General features: G+C 44.9%; 1 protein-coding gene across 1 annotated transcript in view; it reads right to left on the bottom strand.

Moving 5' to 3' along the window:
• Slc16a10 (solute carrier family 16 member 10) overlaps positions 1–14290 on the bottom strand; it is a 113800-nt gene extending 99510 nt beyond the window's left edge. Inside the window, exon 1 of the mRNA XM_028768989.1 lies at positions 13774–14290. Within this exon, the coding sequence (XP_028624822.1) occupies positions 13774–14107 (334 nt within the window). The 5' untranslated portion in view covers positions 14108–14290. The remainder of the gene's footprint in view (positions 1–13773) is intronic.
• Between the last annotated feature and the right edge of the window lie 7594 nt (positions 14291–21884).

Genomic DNA, 21884 nt, shown 5'->3' with positions numbered 1-21884 from the left:
TCCCCAGCACCCATGCTGGGTGGCTCAAGGTTGCCTAGAACATTAGCTCTAAGAGCATCCTGTGCCTTTGACCTCCAACATGACCTGTGCTCATATGCACACGCATAGTTAAAAATACAATCACAAAAAAAGCTACGTGCACAGAAATGTTAGACTTTATAGCACTGGACAATGGCCATAGTCAGTTGAAAAGATATAATCTAGAGGCCACCAAACTACAGCCTAAATGCCCAGTCTGGTCTGGCTTTAGGTCTGAGTTGGTTTGGAGTAGGTAGTAAAGTGCTTTTTTGTTTATGGTACCAGAAATTGAATACCAGGGCTTCACACATAATGGCAAGTATTCTACCAGGAAGCCTCATCCCCGGCCCAGCCTTCTAGATAAGCTAAGTGTTTGAGGTTTTGTATATTTTTATTCTTTGGTTATTTCCTACATGCACACAGTGAATTAAAACTTTAACTGTGTGTGTATGTGTGTGTGAGTGTATGTGTGTGAATGAGTGTATGTGCGTATGAGTTTGTGTATGAATGAGTGTGTGTGTGAGTGTGTGTGTGTGGATGAGTTTGTATGAGAATGTGTGTGAGTGTGTGTCTGAATGAGTGAGTGTGTGCATGAGTGTGTGTGTGCATGAGTGGGTGTGAGTGTGTGTGTGTGTGTGTGCATGCAGATGTGCATATTCCGAAGCACACATGCAGAGGTCAGAGGATGGTTTTCTGAGGTTCGTTCTCTCCTCCTGACTGTTGCAGCATGGCCCCTCTTGTTTCTACCATGCGGCTTCCTCCTGACTAGCTGGCCCACTAGCTTCTAGGCAATTCTCCTGTATCCATGCATCTTACACACAAGTGCTGGGCTCACACATTCCCACAGTGTAGGCAGTTCTCCTGTATCCATGCATCTTACACACAAGTGCTGGGCGCACACATTCACGCAGTGCACTTGACTTTTTTGGCAGGTTCTGGGGATTAGCTCAGGTCATCAGGCTTAAACAGCCAGCATTCCTTGCTGTGTCATCTCCATAGCCCTGTGCTTCCCCACGGCTTCCTCGTGCTGCACACTCATCATCCCCACACTTCTCTCAGTCTATTCTAGAATGCCTCCTAACTAGTCTCTTTCTCTTTTCAGCTACTTCCCTAAAATGCCAGTCAGTTTTCTTTCAGGCATGGATTTTGTAAACTTAATGTCCCCACCCATTTCTTCTTTTTGAAACCTAAACCGTTTTTTTAAAAAAATCATGTTTGTGTGTGTGTGTGTGTGTGTGTGTGTGTGAGACCGCTTACAGTAACTCAGGTTGTCAGTTTGGGTGACGAGCACCTTTACTTGCTGAGCTGTCTCACCAGCCTTCTACCATCTTTTCAAAGCCCCCAGGTTCTCTCTAGGCCTGCTTATCACTATTCAGACTTCTTACGTGAGTGTTCTGGTCCTGCACTCTCCTGCTACCCCATTCTTCTTACCAGCTTCACCTTCTATGACTCCACTCTGACTCCTGCTTTGTAGATCAACCAGACCCAGCGATACAAACTTAATAAAGCCCCATGTGTAATCAAGTTTAAAGTCATGGATCCTAGTCAGGCATGGTGATGCATGACTTTAATCCCAGCACTCTGGAGGAAAAAACCAGGCCGATCTTTGTGAGTGCCAGCCAGCCAAAGCTATACGGTAAGAGCCTGTCTTTTAAAAAAGTAAGAAAGGAGAAAAAGAAAATGCCGTGGATCCAGAGGCTCACATCCCTGATGGAAAAGTCCAGTGGAAACATGCACACTAGAATGGCCTCAGCCCTTACATGTTAACTCTGCTGAAGAAAGTCTACCAATCTTTACAGCCTAACTCAAAAGCTACTGTCATACATTCATGTCACACAAATATTTAACCACTTTAAAAAAAACAATCTTTAGGGCTGGAGAGATGGTTCAGTGGTTAAGAAGAACGGCTGCTCTTCCAGAGGTCCTGAGTTCGATTCCCAGCAACCACATGGTGGCTCACAACCATCTGTCTTGGGATCTGATGCCCTCTTCTGGTGTGCCTGAAGACAAAGACAGTGTACTCATATAGATAAAACAAATAAATAAATAATCCTTTTAAAAACAATCTTTAGCACTTCACTTCATGAAGACTTCTTTAGTCAGCTCAGAAGACCCTGTGTCTTGCATTGCTCTCAGCAAGAACAGCAGAGTTATTCTTGCCCCCTTATAACCTCTCAAAAGCATGGAATCAATCACACTTAACTTCTGTTTCAAATGGCACGAGCACATAGCTGCTCAACAAATTGAGTGAGTCCTCTGTACTCTTTTAAAAATAAGAGCAAAAAGATTAGACACACCAAAACCAGCTGATTAAAGGTATTTCAACAGAATGGGCCTGGGGCCAGGAAAGGCTGGAGGAAAAGCAGTAACACAGAGGACATTGTGCACACGCAGCAGTTCTTGCTACTTGACCTTCGGAAGGACCCGATGTCTTCATAAGGATCCCTCAAGACTAAGTCTCTAGATGGTTGACTTCCATCCCTACTCCCAGCTCAGGGAAGACCTCACTCAATACACCTAGGCTGACAGAGCTGAGGAAAGAGAACAAGGGACACATACCACACTGCCAGCAGCTTAGCCACAGACACTGGTCTGCTGGTCTAGAGTAGCCAGAGTGAAGGATTACCACACTGACTAGGACTAGTAAGTGTTTGACCTCTAGGATAGAGAAATATCCCCTAAGTAAAATGTGCCGATCAGCAAAAGGAGAAAGTAAATACACATAAGAGCCGACACTTTCTTTTTGTGTGCTTGCTCTTCTCTTTAAATCTCTAATTCCTGGCCTGGGGATCTAGCTCAAAGCACTGTCTAGCAAACACAGGCATTAGATTTGGATCCCAGTACCAAAATAAGGGATCACACACGAGAGAAAGAAAGAATAAAAGAAAGAAAGAAGGAAAGAAGGAAGGAAGGAAGGAAGGAAGGAAAAAAGGAAGGAAGGAAAAAAAAGGAAGGAAGGAAGGAAGGAAGGAAGGAAGGAAGGAAGGAAGAAAGAAAGAAAGAAAGAAAGAAAGAAAGAAAGAAAGAAAGAAAGAAAGAAAGAAACTCACAAAGGAACTAAATCTATAATGTACCATCTACAATTTTGAAATCCTAAGCTCAGTCTCTAAGGACGGACAGTGCTAGAAAGCCAGCTCGGAGTTTGAAAGCTTACTGCCCTTGCAGAGGACCTGGGTTCAGGTCCCAGGACCTACAGCTACAGAGTTTGAAACCAGTCTGAGCTACATGAAACTGGTTAAAAACAAACAAATAAGAAGATGATTATGGCCGGGTGGTGGTGGCGCAAGCCTTTAATCCCAGCACTTGGGAGGCAGAGGCAGGTGGATTTCTGAGTTCAAAGCCAGCCTGGTCTACAGAGTGAGTTCCAGGACAGCCAAGGCTACACAGAGAAACCCTGTCTCAAAAAAAAACAAAACAAAAAACAAAAAAAAAAAAAAAAGTAAAAAGAAAAAAAGATTATGTATGTGACATTAAACATTTTTTGTTTTGTTTTGTTTTGTTTTTTTGAGACAGGGTTTCTCTGTGTAGCCCCTGGCTGTCCTGGAACTCACTCTGTAGACCAGGCTGGCCTCAAACTCAGAAATCCGCCTGCCTCTGCCTCTCAAGTGCTGGGATTAAAGGCGTGCGCCACCACCGCCGGCAAACATCATTTTTTAAGCCAAAATCAAAATATGGACAAATGATCTGATTTTATTTAAAATTAGTCCCTAAGGCCAGATATGGTGGCATAAGCCTTTAATCCCAGAACTCAGGAAGGAAGCAGAGGCAGGAGAATCTCTGAGAGTTCAACGCCAGCTTGGTCTACAGAGTGAGTTTCAAGATAGCAATGACTAAATTGGGAGACGCATTCTCAAAAAAAAAAAAAACTATACTATAAAACTATTTTAAAAAAAACAAAACTATAAAACTAAATCAAACTACCAGTTCCAACCTATTCCATAATAACAATTCTCTAGAAAGAAATACGACATAATACTTGTATGACTAAAGGCTATATCATTCATTCATTCATTCCTACAAAACAGCTTCTTTTTTCTTTTACTCTATTTATTCTCTATTACTGTCACTAATAACCAATCATTGACAAATATGAATCTGTCCTGGTGCTATCAATAGAGATCCCACATGAAGTTAAATAAAAGTAAAAACTAAATAAATAAAAATAAGAAATAATATTCCAAATGAAAAGTTTCCTACTATTAAAAGCCATTGCCTGGGGCTGTGGGCACCTGGCTCAGCGGTGGGCTCGGAGGTGGAGATGGGTCTAAGTGAGTTCAGTACCCAGCAGGAAGGAAAGAAAAGCCATGTGTGCGGCTTAACAAGGCGTTAATGCTTTTCTATGCAGAAAACTCGGTATTCAACAGTTTTCTATTTTTGTTTTCTTTTTTCTTTTCTTCCTTTGAGGCAAAGTTTCACGACAAAACCCTGAAGCTCACTATATAAACCAGGTCGGCCTCGAACTTGTGACACATCTGCCTGAGTCTCTGGAGTGCTGAGATTACGGGGCCCTAGCCACACTTCTCTGTTTTTAATTTTTTCCTAACTTTATTTTTAAGTGTATGAGTGTTTTGTCTGTCTGTCCATCTGTGCACCATGTGCGTGCAGTGCCTGCAGAGGCCAGATAAGGGAACCAGCCCTGGGCCTGGAGTTAAGATGGCTGTGAACAGCCACGTGGGAGCTAGGGAAACAACCCTGGTCCGACGCGAGAGCAACGAGTACTCTTAACCCCTGAGCCTTCACGTCCCTCCAGCCCCCTAGTTTTCTATTTTTATAAGATCTAAGAGAATTGGAGTTTAGATTCCATCTATGTGTACAATAGAAATAAATTTTCAGCTTTCAGAACTGCTGCAGAACATTGTCAAAGCAATTTACTCCTGGGAGGAAGGAGAGTACTAGCTGAAATGTGACCACGTAAGAACATTGCCCTGAACTTCTGGGTGGATGGGAACAGGAGGGAGGCAGTAACATTTCCTGAACTTTTGAGGGAATGGAAAGGAGGTGGGGTTTCATGATGTAGCCCTGAATTTGCAATGTAGACTAGGCTAACCTGAATTTCTGACATAGATAGGCTAGCCTCAAACTCAAGCTAGCCTGCTTCTGCCTGAGTACTAGGCTTGATTCATTTCCCTGACTTTTTTACATTAATTTAACCAATTATCTTTTCTTAGACTTAACTATCTAAGGCAGACCATGACAGTCTTTACTAGTTCACTGTGGCTGTGGCAGTGCTGGAGGTGGAGCCAGTGCCAGGACCGCCCACAAGCTGCAGGATAGGCCCAGCTTCACCAGTCAGAATCCACTTTGTGATTCTCAAGTCAGGAAACTAAAGTAAGAATACATCAAAACTCCAGATGCACGAAAAGCATATTCAGTATTAAAACCTTGTAAATACTAAAAACTAAATGGCAGCCCTAATTGTTTTCACAACCCAGCTAAAAATAAAGCCTGGCAACGCTTTGCCCGGTGACTAACACAGAGGCTCTGCTCTTCTGAGCACCGAGGGGCGCACTCAGGGCAAAAGTAGACTCCCTGTGAAGGTGCGTACAGACACTCTGAAGACCGTGAGATTTGTATGTTTAGCAAACAGAACACAGAAGTTGGACGGAAACTCTGCTTTGGTCCCGATGCAGGATTTCAAATCAGTAGCTCACAAACATCCCCTGCAATGGTGAAATGAAAAGACTTCTCCACCTCAGCTCCTTAGCTCTGGCTCTCTGCGCACGGTGAGGCGTTACCTTTGCTGTTACTGAAGACATGGCTTAACCGTGCACATTCAGACCCTGGGCACTGTCCCGGGTACCGCTTTCCCCCACCCCTGCAGGCCCTGGCAGGCCGTTTCCTATGTGGGGTAGGTCTGCTCAATACTCAGGTGTACTCGAGATGGCCATCCTGAATGTCTGCCAAATAAAACATCACCCAGAGTTCCTGCGTGGGTGGTGTCAGGTGAGGCAGGTGCCTGGAGCTTCGGGGAGCTGACTTTTCCAGTTGTTTGGGGCTTAGTTTGTTTTTGTTGAGATTTGTTTGTTTAACTTGAATATGAAGTCAGTTTTCTGATTGAGCTATCATGACTTGAAATGGAATTTTGTCTTCCAGAAATGATCTTACTTCTGATGCTTAAGCAGAAGACACTATCGGGGGCCTAGATAAAATACAAGTTTGTAGTACACTATATTGAGGGGAAAGGGTGGGGTGTTTTACTTCATACAAGTACAAAACTATGTCCCCAGTTAAAATGATACTCCTTAAGCTCAACCTGGTAGGTGTGAGCTCTGCTATCATGCTGCCCAACCCTAACCTCCGCAAGCTGGCACGTGATAAGGCTAGACCAAAAAATAAGTGACATGTGTACAGTTCAGATATGAGAGAAACCAAGTTAGAAGGACCATTTGACCAGGAGTTTGAGATCATCTGGACAACACCACAAGATCCTGTCTCAAAATAAATGAAAATTTAAAATAAGGCAACACATGGAAGCCTTCTCTTTATGACAAAGGACTATAGAAATTACCACTTAAATAAACATGGCTAGCTTTAAAATGCCTTCTGTGCTCCAAGCACAGTGGTACGAACCTGTAATCCCACCACTAAGAAGTCAGAGGCAGACACAGCAAGACCTTGTCTCAAAAAAAAAAAATAATTAATTTAATTCCTTTCACAGATTGCTGATTAGCTTAGAATAGGTTGAAATTGAGTTCTGTCCTTCACTTTAAGCTTAACTAATAACTCACTTTAATTTAGTCTCAAATCTCCAAAATGTAATAGCCCCCAATCATCCCAAGTGCTGAAAATGTGACCACTGTTTCATAAAGTTCCAGCGTTGTGGCATAAAGAATGAGGGTGCTGGAATCCTGCAGGGACTGACTACCAGACTGAGGAGAGGAGTGGCACACATAAAGGGACAGGAACAAAGGTGATGTGACACACCTGGATGTGTTCCAGCTTAGCTGAAACACAAAGAACAAGAAAGGAGAGGTGAGCCAGACATGGGGGCAGAGGCAGGTGGTCTCTGCAATTGAGGCAAGCCTGCTCTGCATAGTGAAGCCAGCCAGGACTACACAGAAACTCTGCCTCAAAAATATCAGGAAGAAAGAAGGGGACAGAGGAAGGGAGGGCAAAGGAAGGGAGGGACCAGGACAGACAGGCAAGCAAGAGTGGCAGGTCAGAGAAGGGCCATAACTTGCAGACCTGGGTGTGTTACTTAGGTTTTTGTGTCACTGTGACCAAACCCCTGAAAAGAACTTGAAGGAGGCTTTATCTGGGCTCACGGTATCGAGATATTAACCATGGTGAAGTCTGGGAGAGCACAGCAGTTCACATCCTAGCAGCCAGGAAAGAGAGCAGTAGGAACAGAGGAAGGCGTGAGGGCCGTGCCCTAGTGACCTGCTTACTCCATGGGACCCACTGCCTTTACCACCTCCCAGTAATGCCATAGTATCTACTGCGGATTACTCATCAATCAGAGCCCGCCTGGTCTCCAGAAAAGACTAGGTCCACAAGGGGGTGATGTGTCTGGTGACAGGGGAGGGCTGCCTGGCCTGACTAAAAGGCAAATTCGCTTTAACTGAGTATGGTGTGCATTTGTACCCAACTGGAACTGTCCAGAAATTGTAAACACTCATCTTAACTTTAGAGATAATGCCCCCAAGAAAGTAACTGGAGCCACGGGGTTTGTGAAACACCTGGAGAGGCAGAAAAATCAAGTTCTTAGCTATAGAATTGGCCTCGAGAAAGTGCAGCACGGGCTGAACAGGGACAAATGTAAAGATACAGCAAATCATATCAAGAGCTCAGAGCAGGCTCTGTAAGCAGCGGTAGAGCCTTTGCCTAGCATTATATATATAGATTTATTATATATATCCCTGGCATATATAATACATATATACATATATACGTACATACGTGTGTGTGTGTGTGTGTGTGTGTGTGTGTGTGTATCCATCTCCCTGGATTTCATCTCCAGAACACAGTTTATTCTAAAAGATATCTCAGAACTTGTTCTGAAATAAGTCCGATACACCTTTAGTTGTGTTGACTTGGCAGTTAAAATGGAAGGAACGGGAAGGAAGGAACCATGACCGGTCCATTTTTTTCTTTTCCTGTGGTGATGTAGCCCTGGCTGATCTTGAGCTTGCTTGGGCTCCAACCTCCAAGTACCAGGATTCTAGGTGGACACCATCAGGCCCAGCCCAATACTCATCCTTTATTTTCCAGCGCCGTGAATGGCTTTTGTGCTCTGTTGACTTACTAGGCAGTGGTTCAGTGAGTTACTGGCACAAGAAAGCCTGCTTAGCTTTTCTACCCCCAACAAAAGCAGGAGTGCTGTACTGCAGCACCGTTACAGTAATGGATGTATGGCAACACGAGCCAGGCCCCTCTGCTGCAAAGCAGGAGTGCTGTACTGCAGCACCGTTACAGTAATGGATGGATAGCAACACGAGCCAGGCCCCTCTGCTGCAAAGCAGGAGTGCTGTACTGCAGCACCGTTACAGTAATGGATGGATAGCAACACGAGCCAGGTCCTCTGCTGCAATCATCTCAACAAAGCAGCCATTACTTCATTAAGGCAGCGGCGTGGTTACGCAGATCGGCAGCTCTCCTTGCCAACTAGACCTCTTGACGATAAAGGCAGCAGGATTAACTCTGACTTTCAGAGCCAAAGACTTTGGCAGTCTAAATCTCTAGTAATTTAGGTGAAACACAAAACTACATTGTCGTTCTAGGGCTTAGAAAACTAGTCCAAAGCGAGCTAGAAAGCCCTTTCTCTCAGATCCTCTCTTGCCTTCCTGTCTCTCACTCACCTTGCATTGAGGCAAACTGTTACAACTTGAATTCTCTTCCTCCCGTTCCCAGGTTCCCAGGAAGGTAATAATAATTAAAGCCCTTTTCCTCAAGCCAGCCATAAAAGCTAAAAATAAATAAATAAATAAATAAAATCCTCTAGCACCCCCACTACACACTACACAGGTTCTAAGGAAGAGCTATCTGTAGAGGAATTATTGGACCTATCTTGCTTGGTCCCTAATACTGCAATGAAGACTGGGTAAGGATCTGGCCAGACAGTCCCTGTAGATCTCCCTCTCAGTCTGCTGCTGTTAGTCTGATTGCTGCTGTACCCTTCTTCTTCACTAGCATTTGCTGACCAACACAGTTGACTAAGCTTCATTAATCCTGTAAGTAAACACGGGCCACTTAACTTCAGATGGCAGTCAGAAGGCTTCCATGTCACATGTAACTGTAACCAAATAATTGTGCTTTTCTCTGGGTAATCTACACTGCCAGTTCAATTCAGTGACATCTGAAAGGGAAGCTCTAGACTCTATCAACAAAGATAGATGTGAAAATCTGGGGTTTGGCACAAGCTGGCTTGAAGTGGCTAAAGAGGGAAATGAGGGGATGCAACATGCTCCCGCCTCTAAGTGCTGCCCCGCTCCTTCTCCATGGTCTAACTGTCTACAGAATAGACTTTTATCCTAAAGGGAACGTGCTATAATGGTAAGCTTGTGGACAGAGAGCCTCCAGGACAGCCAGGGCTACACAGAGAAACCCTGTCTCAAAAAAACCAAAAAAGAAAAAAAATGGAAAAAAAAAAACCTCTAATGTTAATTTGCACTTGAAATAATCTGGAGAGAAGTATATTGTGTAGTGTTTCCATCTTAAACACAGACCTCTGCTTTCAAGAAAGGCCATTAAAGAGCATATCCAGGACTCAGGGAAACAGCTCAGTGGGTAAACGCCTTTGCTGCTCAAAACTGAGCACATGAGCTCACATCACCGGAACCTGGGTAAAAGCTGAAGGTGAGAACCAGCACCCAGCATTGTCCTCTGACCTCCACAGACACAGCATGGCATGGGCACACCCTTACACACAAACACATACATGTACATACATGCATTCACAAAAATATTTTTTAAAAAAGAACATATTAAGACAGGCGGTGGTGACGCATGCCTTTAATCCCAGCACTTGGAAGGCAGAGGCAGGTGGATTTCTGAGTTCGAGGCCTGCCTGGTCTACAGAGTGAATTCCAGGACAGCCAGGGCTACACAGAGAAACCCTGTCTCAGAAAAAAAAAAAAAAAAAAAAGAACATATTAAGGAAATTGTTGAAAGAAGTCAAGCCTTTGGCTCAAAAAGACAGTAATTTCTTTGAAAGGTTAGCATTAATGCTAACTAAATACGAATTCTAAAACCATACCTGTCTTTAATAGGTATTTAAAAAAAAACAATCAAACACATCATTAAAATATTTGTCTTTCCCCAAGAAGAAAACAGCAGGTAAGATTCACACCCTGGCAAGAGCCCCAAGACTGCCGTGACACTGCATGAGGGGACAGAGAACTCCAGACTTAACAGTTTCGTGGTTTTCCAAGCTCCAGCTGTTGAGACAAACTTATGGATTCTAGCAGAAACCAATGCTGCAGTTACTTGCGGTACCCATTTTCTTTCCCAAAGAGTCTGATTGCTTTTCACTCAGGCAAAAAGCACGCGCTCGGGAACAGGTAAAACTGAAAGGAAAAGGACAACCCAAGCCAAGCTCTCTCGAACTCCCTGGACTACTTCTGACACTGCTGTGTCACCAGCACATGGGCACATGGTGGAAGCTGGCGTCCTCTGTATACCTTATTGGCTTTACTGACCAACTGGCAGTGCAGCTAGCATCCCCATCCCAGAGCTGCAGTTTCAGAGACTTTATAACCAGAAAGAAAGGCTGTGGGTTCTTTCCCAGTCCCCACCACCTGCTTAAATTCCCTTGGGATTTCAGACTTTCAGAACAGGATTGAGGATCTTTATAGTACAATCGTCTCAGGGGAGAATTCTTTCTCTGGAATATCTGATGTATCTCTTAGATATATCAGCAGATCCTAAACTCTGAGAATAGCTGGCATTGTTTCTTCCTGCCACTAGTTCCAAACAGTAAACACGGGGTACATGGTGGTACATACTTTTAATACCAGAACTCTGAGACAAAGTCAGCCCGGCCTACATAGTGCTTTTAAGCTAACCAAGACTTCACAGTGAGACCCTGTCTCAAAAGAAAGAGGGGGCAGGGAGATATACTGGCAGGGGAGAACCAGACAGGTGTGAAACTCACACTTCAGTGGGAATAAATCTCAGCATTTAGTATTTTAAAAAGATTTACTTTAAGTGCTGGCTTGAAGTGGAGTGCACTTTATGTATATGAATACATTGTAGCTGTCTTCAAACATTACAGATGATTGTGAGCCACCATGTAGTTGCTGGGAATTGACTGAACTCAGGACCTCTGGAAGAGCAGTCAGTGGTCTTAACTGCTGAGCCCCAGCATTTAAATTTAGCCCTTTATTTCTAATAAATCTAGCCCTTTAATGATAATTCTGAAATAGATACCCTTACGGAGAAGAACCACTAGGAAATCTCCTTTTAGCACCCCCCCCCCCCCCCCCGGGAAGAGCTGCCTTGCGCCGCCGTATTTGCATAAATGCCATTTTAAAAGTTGACTTCTCAGCTGGTCGGTGGTGGTGCATTCCCTTATTCCCAGCACTCAAGGCAGAAGCAAGTAGATCTCTGAGTTCAAGACCAGCCTGTTCTACAAAGTAAGTTCCAGGGCAGCCAGGGCTACACAGAGAAACTGTCTGGAAAACATAAAAACAAAAAGTGGATTTCTCTGTGGAAGTCTCTACATTTCAAAAATCTTTTGACAAGACATAAGATCAATAATTTCTGCTGAGCCTGGCCTTGTACTCATGGCCATTGTTTACTAGTTGCAAAGAAAAAAGAATTTTTTTTTTTTTTTTTTTGGACAGGCTCTCTTATAGGCTATGGAGACCTCAAACCTGCTTCCAAGAGAAAGGTCATATGACCTTGAGCTCCTGCTCCTGCCTCTCCTTCAGAGAACTGGGACTGCAGACACACGCCACCATGGCTTTATGGAGTGCTGAACTGCACAGTATGTAAGTACTACTCTACCAACTGAGCTGTGTCTGGAATTGCCTAAAGATAGAAGTAAGATACACGAAGTACTTAGACACAGAAGTATCAAGAACTGTGCAAAATAATTTTCATTTGCTATTGGATCTTCATGTCTGTCCTGCTGTAGTTAGTCTACAAGGCTTACCTTCCTTCAGTTGAAACTAACGCTCTGTGCCTAACCCTTTGATCTGCCCAACACAGCAACTTCAACAGCCATTTAAGGAACAGAAATTCCTCATTAAATATGATACATCATTATTCACATGGAAAGAGTGGACGGACAATAATACTTAATGTAGAAGTTTTGGAGTTTTTTATATAAGTTTGGAATGCAACCTAAATGTCTTTTAAAGAAATAGTGCATAAAGTACAATACAATATATTCACATGATGAGAAATCACTTAAATGTGGAGAACTGGTGCAGCCCTTGAGCAGCAGCCGAAGCCCTGGGTTCCATCCCTAGCACTGAAGGAGGGCATGAAGGAAAGAGACAGGGATCTTCCTTCTCCACACCACCTTAACCTTCCAATTTGTAATTACAACCCTATTTATTTTCTTTATGTGCACACCAAGAATCTTAGCAATACACACTCTACAAACAGAAACTAAAGATGGGGTGGGGGCAGCTATGGTAGTACATGTCTTTAATCCCATCTCTTGGGAAGCAGAAGCAAGCAGATCTCTTGAGTTTGAGGACAGGCTGTCCTGCATAGTGAGTTCTAGGCCAGCCAGAATGACATAGTGAAAGCCCGCTGCTGTTTTTAAAGACTATTGCCCAGTATGGTACAGAATGTTCTTATAATCCCAACTGAGCCCAGAGGATCTCGAGTTCAAGGCCAGGCTGAGCAGAGAGAAACACAGCTGGGAAAGAAACACAGAAATTATTGATCTTGCGAAGTTTCCCAAAAGGCAGCGGCAGCCCGATTTAGCAATAGGGAATCACTCAATTTCCAAGCCGGGTGACGCGCTGTACCTTTATTCTGTTCCTCACTAAGAAACTTCATTTCCCTGACTTTCCATTTTCTCACCCAAACAGAGCTGACATCTGCCCTGCAGCGTGAGCTGAAACAATGGGCGAAATGTTAAGCAGACCGTCCTAGACTTGACTTTTGTATAGTCGGTCAGGATGCACTTGAGGAAAATGCAGTGTCTGCACCTTTTGCATTTTATCTCTACGAGGTTAAAAAAAAAAAAAGCCAACGTAACAGAAAGTCCAACCCCTTATCTTCCTCTTCCATCCCACGTGGCTGCCTCTTATGCTGTCTAAATATAGTAGAGCGTGCAGAGAGACAACCGACTACCACTTTTAATGGGCTGCCTTTGGGACTCCCTGTGACCTTGGGAAATACTTTTCCATTTTGCCAGTCTCCCGCGCTGGGCTGTGTTGCATCCACCCAAACACACCTATCCTTCTGCAGCATGGCAGGCAGATAACCACGCCACCGTGGCGGTCACAAAACAGACTGTAAACATCGAAACGCAGTGTTGGTGGTGCTGGAACGTTCAGTTTACTTCCCGCTATTAAGAGGAAAGTACTGTGGATTCTTGGCGCCCACTCTGCAGAATGGAAGAGTTCAAAGCCTCGGGCGGGTACTCTGCAACTTGCTTCCAAAAGTACGGTCCCTGCCTTAGGATTCCATGCAAAAACTGGCAGAAGGAAGCCCCAGGCTGCAGGCTGCAGGCTGCAAGTGAGACGGGTCAGACCCACAGCTGACATCCTCCCAGCACGAGAGGACGCACCAAGCCTCCCATTTCCCACCCCGCATGCCCCCTCCCGCTCCCCCTGGCCCGTCGCAACGTCCCACCTGTCTTGAAGGCCATGTTGTCATCGTCCTTGGCCCCGAATTGCTCCAGCATGGACACGAAGAGTACCCCGTAGGCGTTCTGGATGCCAAAAACCGACCCGTTGCACCACATGGCCGCCAGCATCACCAGCCAGCCCCAGCCGCCCTCGGGGGGCACGGGGGGCTCGTTGCCCGTTGACCTCGTCAGCTCCACCTCCACTTTCTCTGCCGCCACGTCGGAGACATCCGAGGGTCCCGGGCCGGGTAGCGGAGCGTCATCCGAGGCCGCGGGCCCCGGCGGCTGCGCCTCGTTCGCCTCCCGCTCGGCGGCGGGCTCCTCCTGGGACGGCACCATGGCCCGAGGCGGCCCCGTCGGGCGCCGAGAGAGTCGCGGGCGCAAGGTCCGGGGTGCCTCGCGGAGCCTGGGCAGCCGCGCAAACCGAGGAGGGAGGCCGCGGGGAGGACTCTGGAGCCGCGGGCGAGCCGCGCACACGGCAGACACCGCCTAGGGCGGCCAGAGGACTTGACACACCGGCTGTCCCTCGCGCCTGATTGAGCCGGTCCTCAGCCGCCACCTCTTAAAAGCGCCCCTCCCGCCCTCCGGCACCGCCTAGGGGCGTGGCCAGCGGAGAGCCTTACACCCTGAGTCCACAGGTGATTGGGCATCCGCAAGCGGAGGCTCCGCCTCGTGGGGAGGAGGGGGGGTCTAATGATCGCGCGCGCGAGCGCGAGCGCGCGCTTCAAAGCGCGAGGCCAAATCAGCGACCCTGCGTCTTCCTCCCGGCTTAATGTCACCTCCTCTCAGCATTAACCTGGGGAGCGGCTCCTATGTGTGGGCTGCGTAGGTGATCGATCAGATAGGGCCACCCTGCGTCCTTACCCTCACCGGAACAGACAGTCACAATTGACAGTTTAGGTTTCATGCTTGTTGTCTTTTTTGTGCTAATTATAATATAGAAGATTCCTTATGCCACATACCTACTTAAAAGGCAATTCAAGAGTCAGAGACCTTGTTTAATTACTGCAATTCCGTGAAAAGGCAGTTTGTTTTGAATACTTGGCAAACTGGAGACGCTCACTATGCAAGACAGACCGTCTTCCAAATTTTTCAACTAACAAACATTTTTGACAGGCAGTTAGAAAGCAACTACACAAGTTGTCCTCACACTAAACAAAGAACTAGCACTTATATTCAACTCCTCTGGCCCCTGAAGCATGTGTCTTTGTATATAGCCTTTGTATCTTCTTAATTTCTCAGATATTTAGATTACTCACTCCAAACAGAATCAAAATATGCTAATTAGGTGTCTACCATTGTGGTGGGTTACACAGTGTATTAGTAAGGGTTCTCAAGAGTCACAGAACTATGGGTAGTCTCTATATAGTAAGGGGATTTGTTGATGACTTACAGTCTGTAGTCCAACTCCCCAACAATGGGCAGCACCAGCTGTGAATGGAAGTCCAAGGATCTAGCAGTTGCTCAGTCCCCTAAGACATGCAGGTGAACCTTCCTTCTTCCAATGTCCTTATATGGGTCTCCAGCAGAAGGTGTGGCCCAGATTAAAGGTATGTACCAACACGCCTGGATCTGGGACCCAGGTGACCTTGAACTCAGAGATCTCCTTACCTCAATCTCCTGGGACTAAAGGTGTGTACCACCTTACCTAGGCCTAAGCTTTTCATGGCCACTATGCCTCAAGATCAGGATCCCAGGTGTTGCAGTCTCTTTCTGGATTGTAGTTCATTCTGGATACAGTCAAGTTGACAACCAGGAATAGCCACCACACACAGTAACTGTCATTATGACATTTTTGTTTCTCTCTGTCCTAAATTAGTAAGTAAAAACAGTCCAGAAATAGAAAGTGGGGTACAATAGGGTTCAAATACTGGGACATCAGCCAGGAGGTGGTAGCACACACCTTTAATCCCAGCACTTGGGAGGCAGAGGCAGGTGGATCTCTGAGTTCTAGGCCAGCCTGGTCTACAGAGTGAGTTCCAGGACAGTCAAAGCTACACGGAGAAACCCTATCTTGAAACCAACTATCCCTCCCCCCAAAAAAAGGATAGTATCTAGAGAAAATAAGTTTGAGCTGAGCTCTGGATCAGCCATATGGTTTCCTGGACACGGACAAACAAAGAGCATTCCAGCCCGAGAGAAGGAGAAGAAACCAAAGAAAGAGGGTACTCCAGAGGAACGATCTGGGGCTATAGGTCAAATGTGGGTGCTTTGGAGATTAAGTTAAAACGGTCCAATAGCTTGGATATATAATCTCCCTCAAATGCCTGCCTTAGTCAGTGCTCTACTGCTCTGAAGAGACACCATGACCAAGGTAACTCTTTATAAAAGAAAAAAGCATTTAATTGGGGGTTTGCTTACAGTTTCCAGGTTTAATCCGTTATCGTCGAGGTAAGCAGCTATGATGGTTTGTAGATGCTTGGCCCAGGGAGTGGCACTATTAGAAGGTGTGGCCTTGTTTGAATAGGTGTGTCACTGTGGGTGTGGGCTTTAAGACCCTCATCCTAGGTACCTGGAAGCCAGTATCTGCTAACAGCCTTCAGATGAAGATGTAGAACTCTCAGCTCCTCCTGCACCATCTCTGCCTGGACACTGCCATGTTCCTGCCTTGATGATAACAGACTGAATCTCTGAACCTGTAAGCCAGCCCCAATTAAATGTTGTCCTTATAAGAGTTGCCTTGGTCATGGTGTCTGTTCACAGCAGTAAAACCTTATCTAAAACGGTATCTCTTCATAGCAATGAAACCCAAGCTAAGACACAGGGGGTTAAACACCTTCTGGTGCATGTAGGCAAAACAGTCATATACAAATAAAATAAACTAAATATCTAAAAAAGAAATTTAAAAATAAATTAATAAACTGAATACACAAAGTTCTGAACTACTAAATATGTGGCCATGAGATTCCAGTTATGCTACATGTAAGTGCAGTTTCTAGCTATAATACGTAATACAGGCTGGCTTGCTGCCACCTGTATGACCATTTGAAATCAAACAGCCAAATGTAGCTTTGAGCTACCTCAATGGCTATGGAGAAAATTCTAAAACATAATCTCTTTTGAGATGCGCTCTGCAAATCATAAAATCAGAATAGCGCCATGATGATGACTATTTGGTGGGTGCGCTCATGAACATCTGTAGTTTAGTATAATTACCCAGACACACACACACACACACACACCACCACCACCACCACCACCTAAAAGCCTTATAGTGAACAAGCTGGCTAAAAACATATGCATGAAGATCATGGGTCGTGGTGCACACCTTTGATCCCAGTACTTTGGGAGAAAAGGCAGACAGATCTGTGTGAATTCAAGGCTAGCCTAGTCTATATAGTGAGTTCCAGGACAGCGACACCTAGAGCTATATAGAGAGACCCCAACTTATAATGTATTAATTAATTAATTAATTAATTACGGTACGAACAGGGCTGGAGCTACAGCTTCCTGAAGAGCTGTTGGAGATCACCCGCCTGGTGTGCGAAGCCCAGTGTTCAATCTCCAGCACCGTAAGACAAAAAGTTCTTGAAAACACAGAACCAGTACACAGAACGGCTGAAATGTAGGGGTGTTCTCTTCTTGTGTGAAGTCCTGGGTTCAAGCAAAACAAGACTAAACGAGGCTGGGGATATAGCCTATTGCTTAGAATACGTGAGGTCCTAGGTTCAACCTTCACGTTGTAAAAACACACAAAAAAAAAAAACAACAAGAAAACACAGAGTTCTTAAACATTGGTTTGCACAAATGATAAATGTGATATTTTGTGCAAAAAAAATCTTTACTTCAGAAACTAGACTAAATTAACTCTGATTTCTACTTTCTTGATCTCTTTCCAAAGTCCCCTCAACCTGCCCGTCTTCTAGTACCCCCCTCAGCTTCCCAAAGTCCAAACCAGAATGTGGAGGCCTCTCCTTCATATACCTCTTGCTGCCTTCCCCAAATACAATCCTGTCAATACCCGCTCTAGAAGACCATTTAACTAACCCCTTGTTCTCCATTCCAGAAGCTGGTTCCCCAGTGAGTTCTTCTCTCATGAACCATCATGCGCTCCCAAGCAGCCTTGCTATCTGCAAACTGAGCCACACTTCACCCTCATCCTGTACCTCCCCAAACCCTACTCCACCCTGAAAGCTCACTTCTCATTTCAGGCCCTGTATAAACATCTCTGAGCCTTCCTGAAGACCATATTTCTAAATTGACCCCGTGCTACGGTTTGGAGGTGTTTCCCAGAGTTTATATGTTTTCAGCACCATCCTTTATTCGATAGCACAAAGAGGCCCTTCGAGAGGTGATTAGATCCTAATGGCTCAGCCCTAACCAGTGGGCTCATCCCTATTGTAGGAAGGAGTGCTGATAATAGGATGACTCACGGCCCTCCCCTCCCCATCTCTTAGATGACGCAAGGATGAACATGTGCTATCTTGTGCTTCTGTCCTCTGACATGGGATGAAATAGCAAGAAGAGTCACACTAGATGCTGACTCCTCGCTCTTGGTTTTATGGCTTCCAAATCTATAAATAAATTTTTGTTCTTTACAACTAAATATGCTTTTAGAGATGATGAAACTTTTTTTTTCCAATGTGAGGGTTGAACATAGGGCCTCACATATCTAATCCACAGCCTTTTAAAGGCCTTTTTACTTTGAAGCAGAGTCTTGGTAAGTCTTAGCCACTTCTCTATTGCTGTGAAGAGACACCACGACCACTGCAGCTCTTATAAAGGACAACATTTAACTTGAGCTGGCTTACGGTTTTAAAGATTTAGTCTACTTCCATCAATGGCAGGGAACATGGAAGTGTGGCAGTAGACATGGTGCTGGAGAATTAGCTGAGAATTCTACACCTGGGTCTGTGGGCAGCAGGAAGAGAGAGACACTGGCCTGGCTTGAGCTTTTAAAACCCCCCAAAACCACCACCCATGACACACTTCCTCCAACAAGGCCACACCTACTCCACACCAAGGCCACACCTCCTAATACCTCTCAAATAGTGTCACTCCCTGGTGACTACATATTTAAATCTATGCACCTACGGGGGCCAGTCTCATTTTAAACTACCTGGAACTTTCAATTCTTTTGACTCAAACTCCCCAGGTAGTTGACACGGCCTGTACCATCAAACCTGACTTACATAGTGAAATCTTTATCTTGGAAGTTCACCTTTAAAGTGGAATTCATTACTCTGAAGACTTCATGAATCCTTTATTCTAGGCTTCATACTTTGTTTAAAGAAACCTTCTGTTAGTAGAGAAGTATTAAGTCCCCTTAATGAGACCAGAAATTGTCAAACAGAGTAGATTACATTTAGAAAATTTTAAAAGTGTAGCTCCACAACAATTACATGATCAGACAAACTGAATGGAATTCAAGAATCACTTGAAGAACCTCACATTTGAGCTGGAAATGTAGTTCAGTGGTGGCATGCATGTCTAGCATGTGCCAGGCTCTGGATTCTATGCCCAGTACAAAAAAAAAAAAAGTAATACTAGGCATGGTAGCACATGCTTTTAATCCCAGCACTAGGGAGACAGAAGCAGGCAGATAGATCTCTGTGAGTTTAAGACCAGCCTGGTCTACTTAGCAAATACAACAACAGCCAGTGCTACATAGAAAGACCCTGTCTCAAACAAAACAAGAGGGAGGAGATATATATATATGAAGATAATATATACATATTTATATGACACTGAAGACAATCCAAATTTTATGGAATATTCCTGTTTGTTTGTTTTTTAAAGATTTATTTATTTATTTATTACATATGAATATACTGTAGCTGTCTTCAGATGCACCAGAAGAGGGCATCAGATCTCATTACAGATGGTTGTGAGCCACCATGTGGTTGCTGGGATTTGAACTCAGGACCTCTGGAAGTGCAGTCAGTGCTCTTAACCACTAAGCCATCTCTCCAGCCCCCTGTTTTGTTTTTTTGAGACAGGGTTTCTCTTTATAGCCCGGGCTGTCCTGGAACTCACTCTGTAGACCAGGCTGGCCTCGAACTCAGAAATCCACCTGCCTCTGCCTCCTGAGTGCTGGGATTAAAGGCATGCGCCACCACTGCCTGGCTTATGGAATATTCCGAATGGTTTTCAGCATGGTTTTGGTTTTTGTTTTTTTATGACAGGATCACACTATGTAGTCCTGTATGGCCTGTCACTCACTATGTAGAGCAGAGCGGTATCAAACCATAGAGATCTGCCTGCCTCTGTCTTCCAAGTGCTGTAATCAAAGGTGTATACTACACAGAGCAGATATATTTTTTTATAGTTACAAAAGTGACCCAATCTTATAGCAGATAACATAAAAAGCAATAGAGGTAAACTGTCGGTTACAGAACCATTCTAGTATCCTCATTTAATCTTTTTTTAAATTGTGTACTCATGAGAAATACAGCAGCCATTTTGTAAATAACCTAGTAATATACAGCCCCTGTAAAACAGTACACTATTGACTCTTGGTTCCAAATGACAATTGCTGTATTCAGATTAATGGGAGAAATTTGAGGATGCTTGATGCATCAAGAGTGTGGCTTCATTTGTAAATAGCTTTCATATCAAGCATAAAACTGGCTCAATCCCCAGCACAGCACAAAGGGGAGCTAATGGTGAAAATGCCTGCAATCTCCACACTCGGAACATAGAGTTCAAAGTCATCCTCAGGTAGACCAGAAGTTCAAAGTCAGCCAGGGACACTTGAGACCCTGTTGGGGTGGGAACTGTAAAGTTGAAGATGCTTTAACTGAGCATGATGGTAAACACCAGCAAGGTCAGCAGTTGAAGGCAGAGGTAGAGGGATCAAGAGAAAGAGACCAGCCTGGCTTACATTGGAAGATCATCTCCAAAAACAAACGACGAGGGTGGTCAAGAGCAGCTGGAACCATTTATTAACTAGGAACTTCTGGTTAAGATGGCTGCAGGCCGTCTTCAAAAGTTCTTGTTCTCAAATCTCTAATCAGGAAACACAGCTACCAATTACCACCTAATATGAAGCCTCAGGGCACTATAAACCTACAAGGCTACTGTGTTTCCTCCCAGCCTTCTCTTCTGTGCATATTTTTTTTATTTACTTCTCCCCCTCCCAACCCCCGAGTGTGGTCTCATGGAGATCAAGTGACCTCAAACTCAAGACATTACTGAAGATTGATAACTTCGAATGCTTTCCTGAACCTCCTGCCTGCCAAGTGTGAAGATCGTCAGAATGCACTGCCACGCCCAGCTCTCTGTGTATCTTAGAACAAAAGCTGGATCCTACTTTTACAGACTCAACTGTGTGCCCACGCACCGCAAAATCACATGGTAAAAGTCATTCCCTAGTACCTTAGATTGTGAAAGTATTTGAAGGGAAGGCCTTTGAAGAAGTAAGTTAAAATGAGGTTCTTGAGGTAGGCAATAATACACTAAAACTGATGTCTGTATAAATAGAAGTAATTAGGGCATACAGAGATAGACCAGGAAGCGCCATGTGAGAGCGCAGGGAGCAGGTAGATGTCTACAAACCTCCAACTTGGCCTTTTAACCTCCAGAACTGTGAAAAGATACGTTTCTATTATTTGAGCCACTCAATCTGTGGTGTTTTATTACAGTGGCTTCAGCAAGCTAATACACATCTGTAAAGACTGGTTTTCATTGCCAGCTTGACTGGAGACACGTCCGGGATCGACTATGAGAGTGTCTCCAGAGTGGTTGGACTGAGGAGGGAAGATGTTGCATGTAGCTTTTGCTACCCCGCCTAGCTCCAGGAATGGACCCCACACTACCAGCCCCCACCCAGAGAATATTGGATCCACGGATGAAAACCACAAACACACACCGTTGTTCAATTCAACGAGCCTTTTTGGCACAATTGCTGGGCGCCACTTATCACCCACTGGAGAAGCTTGCCCTTCTCAATACTCTTATCTCCGCACCTCTCCACCTGCCCTCAACCTCAGCTCCTCAGTTACATCCAGTCTCAGCTAAGCATCCCCAACCTCCGGCCTGTATGCGGCCTGTGGCCACTCCGTCAGAGATCACACATGGCTGGTCATCTTTTCTCCCTCAGAAGCATGGTGAACTCTTTTCTCTCTCCCTCTCCCCCTCCCCCTCCCCCTCTTCCCCTCCCCCTCCCCCCTCCCCC

This window comes from Grammomys surdaster, unplaced genomic scaffold, assembly GCF_004785775.1.
Source record: "Grammomys surdaster isolate TR1022 unplaced genomic scaffold, NIH_TR_1.0 190, whole genome shotgun sequence".
NCBI lineage: Eukaryota > Metazoa > Chordata > Mammalia > Rodentia > Muridae > Grammomys > Grammomys surdaster.
This window is presented reverse-complemented; position numbering and strand designations above follow the sequence as displayed.